This window comes from Boleophthalmus pectinirostris, unplaced genomic scaffold (assembly GCF_026225935.1).
Source record: "Boleophthalmus pectinirostris isolate CB_2022bp ecotype Guang Dong unplaced genomic scaffold, ASM2622593v1 HiC_scaffold_6, whole genome shotgun sequence".
Classification (NCBI taxonomy): Eukaryota; Metazoa; Chordata; class Actinopteri; order Gobiiformes; family Gobiidae; genus Boleophthalmus; species Boleophthalmus pectinirostris.
The window spans coordinates 32,873,999-32,886,203 of NW_026571447.1; the positions used below are offsets into that span (position 1 = coordinate 32,873,999).

Sequence of the window (12,205 nt, forward strand, 5' to 3'; positions counted from 1 at the left end):
TTGTCTTTCTTTCACTCCAACCCCTTTAACTCTCTCTATCTGATCTCTCTCTATCCATCGTTCTTTCTCTACACCATTTCTCTCCCTCTCTCGCATCATATCTATCTATATATCTTTCTATTTCTCTGTATGATCTCTTTCTCTTAACTCCCTTCTCTTCCGCCCCCCCTTTTGATTTTTCTCTCTACCTGATCTCTCTCTATCTATCGTTCTTTCTCTACACCTTTTCTCCTCTGCCACGCACTCTTTCTCTTCCGATCTATCGCCATATCTCCCTCTCTCTGATCTGATCTCTCTTTGACCTCTCCATCTCTCACTCTCCATCTCTTCTTCTGTCTCCCTTCCCCTCTCTACCTTCCCCCTGTCTCTCTTCCTCCATCCATCCCTCTCTCTCTCTCTCTCTCCAGGCACTCGTCTCCCGGGGAAAGGTCCCACCACGGGCACCATCATCGGCGCCATCATCGGGGTGATCGTTCTGTTGGCGATCATCGGAACGGCCATCGCCATGTACCGCAAACACAAGGGCAAGATCCACGGAGAGTGAGTGCGGCGTCTTCATCACACACTAGAGATGCTTAAATCCGCGGGTCGGGCGGATGACGTGACGAAAAATTATATTTTAATTAAATTCGGGCGGGTGGCGGTTTAACTACTAAAAAAAAAGTTCTTGTTAGTATTGTTACCTACATCTGAAAAGACGAGTCTCATTGTCTATGCTTGTAGTATGAAGTGTACGTCATGTCCTTAATTAGCCCATTTGACCTCGTTTTTATGTTCTGAAGGTTCAGGTTGTGTCGGGTTATTGATGCCTAAGGTTTACGAGGCACATATTATATGCAGTTTATTTTATTATTTCTAATTTATTTCAGCTGTTTGCCAACACGTAAGTGGCTATAGGGCCATATTTATTTAGTTATGCTTTTTTTTTTTTTGTTTCGATATCAGTTATATTTTAAAACACGCAGACATTATAGCGTAGACTGCCACTCGGGGTTTTTAAAACTTAAAGAAAGACCGATGGAGTGAGGCTATGACTTTGAAATAACATCGGGCAATGGCAGAATGTTCAGAATGTAACAACATCCAACACGAAGGCAAGAAGGTTCAAAAACAGCCTAGTCGGAAAACGTTGTCAATTAATTAGCTGCGCAAGAAAACCAGGTAAGTTTGGGGTTGTTACGGACAATTAAGAATGTGAACATACACGCTGAGCGAATTTTGGAATGAATGAGCTATAGAGTTTGCATTTTTATCGAGGCTCCTTAGTTTGTTTGCTGTATGATTGTTCTAAAATCTAAAATCAATCGGCGGATGGTGGCGGGTGCGGTTTTGAAAACCTTCGGTGCAAAATGGACAGCGGGCGGATGATGAGTTTTGTGTCGCGGTTGCGGATGAAAAAATAGCCCATCCGCGCATTTCTATCACAGACACGACACACGACACACATCTGACATACTTGTGTGTTTTTCTCTTTTGTCCCAGCGGCCCCCCCAAGTACAAGCCCCCTCCCCCCAACAAGAACAACAGCACCAATACTAACCGGGTGAGTACCACATACAATAAATACTACTATTGTACTGTGAGCAGAGGTGGGTAGTACTCAATTTCGTTATTTGTGTAAAAGTACACATACAGGGGCAAAAGATTCCTCAAGTAAAAGTAAAATACCACAGGAAAAAATCTACATAAGTTAATTTATTGAAGTACCTGTGCTTTAATAGAAAAAAGTAGAAGTATTTTGCAGAGATTTTAGAACAATTAAAGCCTCAAATGTAGTGATTTTGATAAAGATGTTGTTCATTTGTGTATTTATTTGCTCAAAAGTTGGCACATTAACTCAAACTAATTAGTGCAAAAAATTTGTCTCAACAATTTCAGCAGGTCTCAAATGAAAGAAAAAGTAAAGAAAGAAAAGTACTTTTTACTTTTCAGTCTAGGACCTAAAATGTAGTGGAGTAGAAAGTACAGATACATGCTGAAATGTAGTAAAAGTAAAAAGTATCCATAGTAAAGTGCAGATACCTGAAATTGTACTTAAGTATTGTACTTTTACTTTTATACTTTCTTACTCACTAGTAATGAAAAAATATATAATTTTAACAGCACTTTTTAGCAGCATACTTTTACTCCTACTTGAGCAATATTTTTATTGTAGTAACAGTACTATTCAAAAAGTTTTGGTTAAACTTCTCACTGTGTGTAACTTTACAAGTGACAAAAGTTTTATGTCAATGTTAAAATGTCCCGATAGTTAGTTTTAAATTAAAATTTAGTTTTCCCAAATACTTTTTTTTTTTTTTTTTACTGTTACTTAAGTAATTTCTTAGACCACTAGTTTGTACTTCTACTTGAGTAATATTATTTTGAAGTAATATTACTCCTACTTGAGTACTTCTCTACGCTACTGTGATGGAGTATTATGTTTTTGTTGGTTGTTCGTTTACCTTCATGTCCCTTCTCCTTTGCATACGCTTCACTTTATCCATACTTTATATTTTTATATATTAACTAATGAGGGTCCACTACCCGCTTGTCTCCATGGAGATGTTATTGCTTTGCCAAGAATGTTCCACAGTATATTACTCCTTGGAGAAAAACAGGTAGAGGCAGAGATACAAGTGGGATATAAAAGTGACTTTACTCAAAGTGAGATTTTATTTAAGGTTTTTCTGAGCAATAAAAACAGTAAGTAATCTGAATGAGTAAATGCAGTATAGAGAATTGTCATGTTACACTGGGGAACATTTCAAACACAGCTCAAATCTTCATGGAGACAAACCATTGTTGTGGATCTTCAACCAGAAAAGTTACATAATGCTTAAAGGTACACAAACTTTTCTGACGGAGGGTTATCTACCTGCTTGTCTCCATGGAGATGTTATTGCTTTGTCTGGAATGTCCCTATCCTGATTCATTAGATGGTTTCACTTCGTGGAAACCGTCTGACCTCGCAGCAGACGTTCACTCAAACAGAGGGTACTTTTTAGAAGTTAACCAATCGCCACTATTTGGCCGAGATGTATGTAATGCACCGGCACGCTCGGTGGTGTCCAAGTAATTTCCGGCTTCACAGCTCTTCGCTGATTGGTCGGTGCGCAGTCCACAACTTCCGGGGTTTTTGAAAACCGTCTAGTGTATTCCAATTCCTGACCTAGTCACTGGAGAGACATGAAATTGAGCGGAGGCACTAGGTTTGCAAAAACCCCAGAAGTGCAAGTTCGTGCATCAGCCAATCAGCGAAGAGTCATATATTCAGTGTTGTCAACGAGTCCCGAGATCGAGGATTTAAAGCCGGAATAAAGGGGAAAGACGTTATTGTCCTTCTTCCTACGGGATTTGGGAAAAGCTTAATATACCAGTTAGTCCCGTCAGCACCACATTACATACATCATGACCAAATAGCAGTGATTGGTTAAATGATAAAAAGTACCCTGCCTACTGTCGAGCAAACGAATTCTAAGGCTGCGAGGTCAGACTGTTTGTACGAAGTGAAACAAAGTAAAACCGACTGATGAATCAGGCTACTAGGTGGCGCCAGCCTGGTTAGAATGTCCCATGGTATGACATTAAACATTTCATCTAATATTTATTCAAAAAACAGTAATTCCTTCTGTGATGAGGCGCCTCTCCACAGATCTTCGTGATAGGCTTAATCTATACTGTGGACCATTCTAGACAAAGTAATAACATTTCCATGGAGACAATCCACTGGAAATGCACCTTTAAACTCACTTTTTCTTACCGTTTTGCCTGTAAATAAATGACACTTGTGTTTTGTTTTAGGAGATGACGAACATCAGACAGGACCCGCCCGAGGAGAGGCCTCTGCAGAACGTGTACGCCAACGGTCAAAACGCAGAGCCGGTGACGGTAAGAGCCAACACTGCATTAAATAACACGCATTCTGTAATCAAACCTTTAATTATAGAACAATTACAACTTATTAGTCTGGCCCACTTCAGTTGAGTGTCAAGTACGTTGGCATTTGAGTCAAACAAGTCAGAAAAAGAAAAGGTATGGTACACTAATATGACTGACAAAATGAAAACCAGAAAATAACAACGTGTACTCCAACTCTTTCACTTTCACTCAGAAACAATGAACAAAGAATGGATAAAAAATGGATAATGACCGTTTCCCGTTTACGTGACTTAAAGGTTGTATAGAGGATTTTTTTAAGGGAAGAGAAATACAGCGACAGTTCTTTTACAAATGTTGTGCATGCGAATTTTTAGACCCTTCGTCCGCTTCACTCGCGCAATCGCTGGAAGGAATCTCCAAGAATCACCTCAGTTTGTCTTCGCTCCTTTTCCCCTTCTCTTCTTCTTTCAGCGACCTCAAGAACCGACTTTCTTTTGCGGCGAACTGGTCGTGGATTCTCGTCCGCCATCGCAACAAACTTTGTGAGGAAGTGACAGTTTGAAAAAGCCTCTAAGAACCGCTGCATAAACCACGTGATCCCTGCATCCCGACGAGTCAATTACACTAGAAACGTAGGGAGTTTGATTGATGACCTGACAGCCAATAGGTAAAGAGGCAGCCTCGTTTTCTATTGGCTGATGTTTATCTGGCCTCAACACGTCCACAGTTGATAAATTTTCATTCTTTTTTTTTTGGTCATCGTAATTACAAGGCTGCTGCATCTCTGTAATGGTATTTTAAACTTTCATTGACAATTTGAAACAAAAAAAAAAATCCTCCATACAACCTTTAAACTGAGATGCCGGACTGAACCGGGACTGAACCAGGTCTAAACCAGGACTAAACCATTCTCAGTTCTGGTCTGATTCTGGTCTCAGTCCCGGTCTGGTCCTGGTCTGGTCCTGGTATGGTCCCGGTATGGTCCCGGTCTCAGCCGTGGTCTGGACCCATCTCGGTCCCCGTCTGGTCCTGCTCTGGTCCTGGTCTCAGTCCTGGTTTCAATCGCAGTGTGGTCCTAGTCGTGGTCCAGGTCTAAGTCCTGTTCTCAGTCCTGGTCTGGTTCTGGTCTGGTCCCGGACCTGTTTTAGTCTTGGTTCAGTCCGGCATCTCAGTTTAAGTCATGGGAAACAGCCATTAACCGTTTTTTCATTCTGGGTTTGGACATAAATCATGAAGAAAATAGTTGTTTTTTTGTGTTCCTGTTTTTGGTTTTATATTGAAAAACCAATGAACAGTTACACACTTTTGCATGATTTGCTTTCTTCTTCACCATCAGGACCTGGACGCTTATTACGACGACGAGAACGTGGACGAAGAACGCGAGCACTACTACTCCGCCGCCCCGTCTGGCTGGGACGACCCCGGGAACTCCGAGGTGCCTCCGCCGTACCTGCAGACGCGCGGAGACGACGACTACAACCCCGGGCCCAACGTCAACCGCGGAGACAGCTTCGTCTCACCCGCCATGCTCGTTTGAGAAGAAACAAGAGACGAGAGAGGAGAAAGGAGGAGAAAGGAGGAGAGAGGGATGGTTTCTGCTGACTAAGGTGGAGTCAAAACAAGTAGTAGTGAAGAATGGAGCTCAGCAGTCGCCTTCTATCTTCTTATTTTGTTCCAGAAGTTTCATTTTTCCCATAGACTTTCCAAAAAATCAGTATTAAAATTCAAACTTGCTCAGAGTTAATCAGCAATGTGGAACTATAATCACAAAAACTATACTTTTATTTCAAATCTCTTCCTGAAACTGTATAAACCTCTAACTTATTAAAACATTTCTAGGATTTTAAACATGTTTTTTGGACTTAAAACAATTATGTTATAGATATTACTTACCGTATTTGTGGTTAGCTTTCATAGTGCCTTAAATTTGGAGGGTTTACAATCCGTGTGTCATTCGTTCATTAGTTTTTCAAAATAAAACCAAAAATAAGAAAATGAAAAAAACATTTATTTTCTTCATTATGGACGTTTACTGTTTTCATGACTTCAAATGCGATGCCGGACTTTTGTGCCGCATATGTATTGAATCAGGACTGAACTAGGACTAAACCAGGTCTAAACCAGGTCTTAACGAGGTCTAAACCAGGTTTAAACCAGGTCTAAACCAGAACTAAACCAGGACTAAACCAGGACTAAACTGGTCTCAGTCCTGGTCTGGTCCCATTCTGGTCAGGGTGTGGTCCCGTTCTGGTCCCGGTCTCAATCCTGGTCTGGTCTCGGTCTCAGTCTGGGTTTCGGTCCTGGTCTCAGTCCTGGTCTCAGTCCCGGTATGGTCCCGTTCTGGTCCCAATCTGGTCCTGTTCTGGCCCTGGTCTCAACCCTGGTCTGGTCTCGGTCTCTGTCCGGCTCTCAGTCCAAGTCTTGTCCCAGTCTGCAAAAGTCCGGCATCACAGTTTAAGTCACGTTCATTTATACACAAAATCAAAAACGGAAAAAAAAAATATAAAAAATCTGAGAAAAAAATGCATTTCTTTTTTTTTAGTTTTCTCATTTTTGATTTATTTTGAAAAACAAATGAACGAATGACACACGGATTGTCCGCCACCTGCTTGTCTCCATGGAGATATTAGTTTCTGCTTTGTCTAGAATGTTCCACAGTGGAGATTAAACCTTTCTGTCATGACGGAGACAACTATAGGCAACATTACAGGTCAGATCTGTGGAGAGGCGACCTTAATCACAGAGACAATTATTGTATTTTTGAGCAACAGAAACACCCGTAATGAAAAAACCCTGCGTAAATGTGTTTGTACGAACCATGAAACAACAAATGATGGACCCTCTGCTAGAAAAACTGTGCAATAGAGCTTTAATATTTGCTTTTTCGAAAGTTTATGGGTAAAAAAAAAGAGAAATTTACTTCTGGAACTTGGACGTGGGCGGGTCTGCTGATCTCCATAGTGAGGTACTGTGAATTTTAAAGAGCCTTATAGAAGTAGTCGGACTTTCTTAAGAAGTCTCGTGTCGTGTACTGCTGGTATTTTCATTTTAGAGTTTTGAAATATTCAACCAAGTTTTTTTTTTTTGTCATTTTTGTTGTGTAAAACGTAAATTAAATCAGAATCCACGCGGCAATCACCAAACTTCTCAAGACCTTTTAGTGGTGAATTGGCTTTTTTGAAATGCATTTTTACCAAGCGACGTTACTCTTAAAGCTACGCTGTGTAACTTTTCTCACGTCTCCATAGAGATTAGATAAATATAGCTGTTCATATTCCTTAAATGTTCTAAATTATCGCTTTAAACTCATCTTATCTGGCGTTTATTCCAATTCCAAGAGTTTTTTTGTCGTTAAGAAATTCACTGAAAACTCAAAAACTGTAATAACATCGCCATGGAGACACGCAGAAGTTACACAGTGCGGCTTTAAATGCGTTTTAACACGTTTTTATTGTAAAGTTTGAAGTGTATAATCATGAGAGCAAGTAAAAGCGCGAGAAATTTGCCCAAGTTATGACAAAATGTAAATAAAAATAACAAAATTCCTCCAGAAATCATGATACTTCTCACACATAATTCCTCGTACTTCTCACACAAATACTTCTACCTGTTTTTTTTTAAATATTCCTTACACATAAACGCCACAATTTACCAAAAGAAGCAAGTTTTTTTTTTTTTTTTTTCAGATTTATGATATGCAAGAGATGAGACAGCAGTGCCCCCTACAGGCGAATCACTGAACGATCTCTTCACTGAAATGATTACCTCACATGACACAGAAAAACAACAAAATACAATCCGATATTTTCACAATCTCGACTTTTCACAACAAGAAATATTCAACAAAAACCAGAGCTGAATTTAGATTTTAGAATATTTTGTGGGTTAAAAGGGATCCAGCGAAGTAATGTAAGTAGTTTGGAATATAAGGGCTTGTGTTTGATGCTTTTTAAAGGTCTTTTATTACGCAAAAATTGACTCTTGTGAGCTTTAAGTCGCGTTATCATGCTGTTACCTCATCGAAAACAGACTTGAAGTTGTGTTTTGTTTCATTCACACGTTCTCAAAATGCTCTATTCCACCTTGTGACGTCGTGAACAGGTAGTTTACAAGTTAAGATCGACCTTTTTTGACCTTTCGTTGGGTAGAGATTGGCAATTCCAAAACAGAAATGATCCAAATGATCAGTGTTGGGAAGGTGACTTTTAAAATGTAATCCCCTACAGATTACAGATTACATGCACCAAAATGTAGTTTGTAACGGAATCCATTAAACGTAATCCATCCTGTTTGAAACATAGTTTAGACCTGGTTTTAGTCCTCATTTAATCCTGGTTTAGACATGGTTTAGACCTGGTTTAGTCCTGGTTTAGACCTGGTTTAGTCCTGGTTTAGACATGGTTTAGACCTGGTTTAGACCTAGTTTAGTCCTGGTTTAGTCCTGGTTTAGACATGGTTTAGACCTGGTTTAGACCTGGTTTAGACCTGGTTTAGACCTAGTTTAGTCCTGGTTTAGACCTGGTTTAGACCTGGTTTAGACCTGGTTTAGACCTGGTTTAGACCTAGTTTAGTCCTGGTTTAGTCCTGGTTTAGACATGGTTTAGACCTGGTTTAGTCCTGGTTTAGACCTGGTTTAGACCTGGTTTAGACCTGGTTTAGTCCTGGTTTAGACATGGTTTAGACCTGGTTTAGTCCTGGTTTAGACCTGGTTTAGTCCTGGTTTAGACATGGTTTAGACATGGTTTAGACCTGGTTTAGTCCTGGTTTAGACCTGGTTTAGTCCTGGTTTAGACATGGTTTAGACATGGTTTAGACCTGGTTTTGGTTTAGTCCTGGTTTAGACCTGGTTTAGACATGGTTTAGACCTGGTTTAGTCCTGGTTTAGACCTGGTTTAGACATGGTTTAGACATGGTTTAGACATGGTTTAGTCCTGGTTTAGTCCTGGTTTAGTCCTGGTTTAGTCCTGGTTTAGACCTGGTTTAGACATGGTTTAGACATGGTTTAGTCCTGGTTTAGACCTGGTTTAGACCTGGTTTAGACATGGTTTAGACCTGGTTTAGACCTGGTTTAGACCTGGTTTAGACCTGATTTAGTGTCCGGCAATGAGTGGAATGGAATGGAATTACCGGGGGGAAAAAAAAAAAAGGGATATAGTCCAAAATGTGAAAACAGGAAAAATACCGCCCTGTAATCCATTTATTTCAACAAAGTAACTGTAATCTAATTACCACTCATTGAAACAGTAACTGTAACTGAATACAGTTACTCATAAATTGTACTCTGATTACATAACTCTGCTAATGATAGACCTTTTTTCACAATGTCCGGAATTGTCGCTCTCCTGTTCTCCTCTTGTGAAGACGTGAAGATGAGTTTAAAAACACGGTGGAGCACTTCCTGTATGACCACATGACATTACATCTTAAATATGCAGGATTTGTGACTTAAAATGAGTGAATGAAAGAAAAAAAACACAACTCCAGGTCCGTTCGTGACGAGAAAACAACATTAAAACAAATCAGAAATCGCGTAAATTGGGCCTTTTAAGCTTCGTCAATGTGATTTGTTTTGCATTTTTGTTTTTTCAGACGCTTCAAATATCTGTACATACACATTCCTGCTTGTTTTGTGTGTAAATAAATAAATACGGTGGACATTTTATTTTCATATGAATGTTAAAGCCGGGTAGAAGAAGTGCCTTTTTAAACGAGTTCTGGGATGATCGAGTTCATGCACTAAAGCACCAAACTGCCTCTTTTCGCTTAGACTTATTTTATTTTCGGCTTGTTGACGTGGTTCAGGAAGCGTACGCACAACTGTAAGATACGACCGCTCTGTCTGTAGCTCCCCAAACGCATCCGACGTGAAGTAAACCGGATGCCCTGCCCTGAAGACGATCGCTGGAGTCACTGATATTTGTCGAAGTGTGTGTTTTAAACTGGGATGCAGGGTTCACGAAATTCGCTTATATTTCTTTGTAAATAATCGAAGTTATATGTGTAGAAGTCGAAAAACAATGATTATACGATGATATTTTAATATTCTATGTCGATTTTGATTAGATTTTAGATTTTTTTTTCATTCATTTAAGATTTGTTTTGTTTGTTTTTTTGGAATTTAACTTTGTGAAATTGAACTTGTTCTGGTGGCGAAATCGAAATAAAAGCTTAAACTGCGCGGCTTTTCTCGTCTCGGATGCGTCGCCTGCTGGTTTCCATGGAGATTCTTTGACGTTGACAGCATGTTCCGCAGTGTGGCATTAAAATGTATTGCTTTTATTCAATTAAAGGTGTTCAGATTAGTTAAAAAAAAAAAATAAATCTTTAAAAAACACGCATTCTTACACTTTCACTCCCCGTCTGCTCGTCCCCATTTTAATGCCGCACTTTGAAACTTTCCAAAGCACTAACATCTCCATGGAAACAACCATTTGGCGCGTATCTTCCACCAGAAAAGTTCCCTAGTGAATCTTTAACGTGCTTCTTTTTACAGTGATCTATAATGATTAAAATTGTGATGGGTGTTTCAGTTCTCTTCTGTTTTTTTGTTTTGTTTTTTAGAAAGCCATACCATACTTCCTTTGGAGAACTGTTACTTCAGATAATTAGAAATATATTGTCTTATTCTTGATCAAATATGTTGTAATGTCTCTATTTTTAAACCTGGAAAACAAAGATCTAACTTCTCTTCCTCGTGAGGACAGGAGTAGTTGACCTGGTTTGATTTTTTTAGTGCCAACAGATTGAAGATTTATTTTTTTCTTTTTCAATTTATTTTTCTTTCATTAAATCACGTCTGTTCATCTCTTTTAATATTTATGAAATGTTGCATAATAAACATGAATAAACGTTTGAAAATTGTGTTTCAAATGAGTTTAATTTATCAGTATTCACAGGTCGTTTTTTCATTATTTTGGCAGAACGTCAGAGTTTCCTAAAATGTAAATGCAGTAGTGTTGTTACGGTCGTCAAAAGCAGAGGTTGAGACTTGAATTACTATTTGTAGGACTTGAGACTTGACTTGATGAAACAGACAAAGACTTGGGACTTGACTCGGACTTGAGCCCTGTGTACGGAAGCCGAGAGCGGTCACAACAAACGCAAACAAATACAAATGCCACAACACAACGAAAAGGCACAACAAACCAAAAAAAAAAAGTCACAACGGAAATGACCGCGGGACTCTATTTTAATGCAAACGCCGCAACAAATACAAACGCCACAACACATTTTTATTATATATAACTCGCTGGTAATGCCCTACATAACCTACGGTATTGAGATTTGGGGCAATACATATAAGACGAATACAAAGCCAATCTTTACCCTACAAAAAAAGGCAATAAGAGCATCACATTATCAACTTATAACGAACCAACCAATGCATTATTTATAAACCTTCAAACGCTGAAATTTTACGATTTAGTCGACCTGTACACTCTTAAAATCATGTTCAAAGTAAACAACAATCTCCTGTCGAAATCGTTACAGAACATGTTCAAAATCCGAAAGAGCCGATATGAGCTCAGAGGCACGACCGTGTTTATTAAAAAGAAAATCAGAACAAACATTATGAAATTTTGTAAATCTGTTAAAGGGGTGGAGCTCTGGAACAACTGTACAGAAAACCTAAAATTGTGCACCACTTTCTTTCACTTCATAAAGAAGTTTAAATGTTTAACTCTGGACAGATACATGAAATATGAGACTTAGTTTGTGCTGTAGAACTTTGTTGTTCTGTTACTGATTAGCTTGTTTCTTCCTGCTGTATTTATGAAGATGAACTGGTGTTAAAATGAAGCTCTGATAAAGGAATAAAGGGTAAAGGCATAATAAGCTTAAGCTTCAGCCTGCACCTTTTCGGTCTGTATATGTTAAATATGACTGTTTATGAATTAATGTCAAATATACCTGTGACCGAAATAAATAAATAAATAAATAATAAATAAAAATAAAAAAACATTAAAAAGCCACAACACATTAAAAAGCCACAACAGAAGCAACCGTGGGACTCTATTTCTTGATGGACCGATCGAGCGGCAAGTGAAGAAGAAGAACTACAACGTGAAAAGTAAAGGAACGGAGAAGTTGGAAACGTAAGTAAAAGTAATTTATTGTTTTATCATTATTCGTTTCACGTTGTAGTTCTTCTTCGTCACTTGACGCTTCATCGGTCCGTCAGAAAAATAGAATCAGAATCAAATTTATTTGTCATTCCAGTATAAAAAATACACAGAAACGAAACAATGCACTCAGGTCCAGGTCAACAGCAGCACAGATAACAATAAGAACAAATAGTTATAATAAGAATAAATAGTTATAACAAGAATAAAATAGTTAAAAA

At 38.8% G+C, this 12,205-nt stretch overlaps 1 protein-coding gene across 1 annotated transcript in view; it reads left to right on the top strand.

The window, feature by feature from the left end:
* si:ch73-22o12.1 (nectin-2) overlaps positions 1-8,639 on the top strand; it is a 529,204-nt gene extending 520,565 nt beyond the window's left edge. Inside the window, exons 7-10 of the mRNA XM_055163568.1 lie at positions 408-540; positions 1,483-1,543; positions 3,784-3,870; positions 5,198-8,639. Coding sequence (XP_055019543.1) covers positions 408-540; positions 1,483-1,543; positions 3,784-3,870; positions 5,198-5,398 — 482 coding nt within the window. The 3' untranslated portion in view covers positions 5,399-8,639. The remainder of the gene's footprint in view (positions 1-407; positions 541-1,482; positions 1,544-3,783; positions 3,871-5,197) is intronic.
* Positions 8,640-12,205: the final 3,566 nt, after the last annotated feature.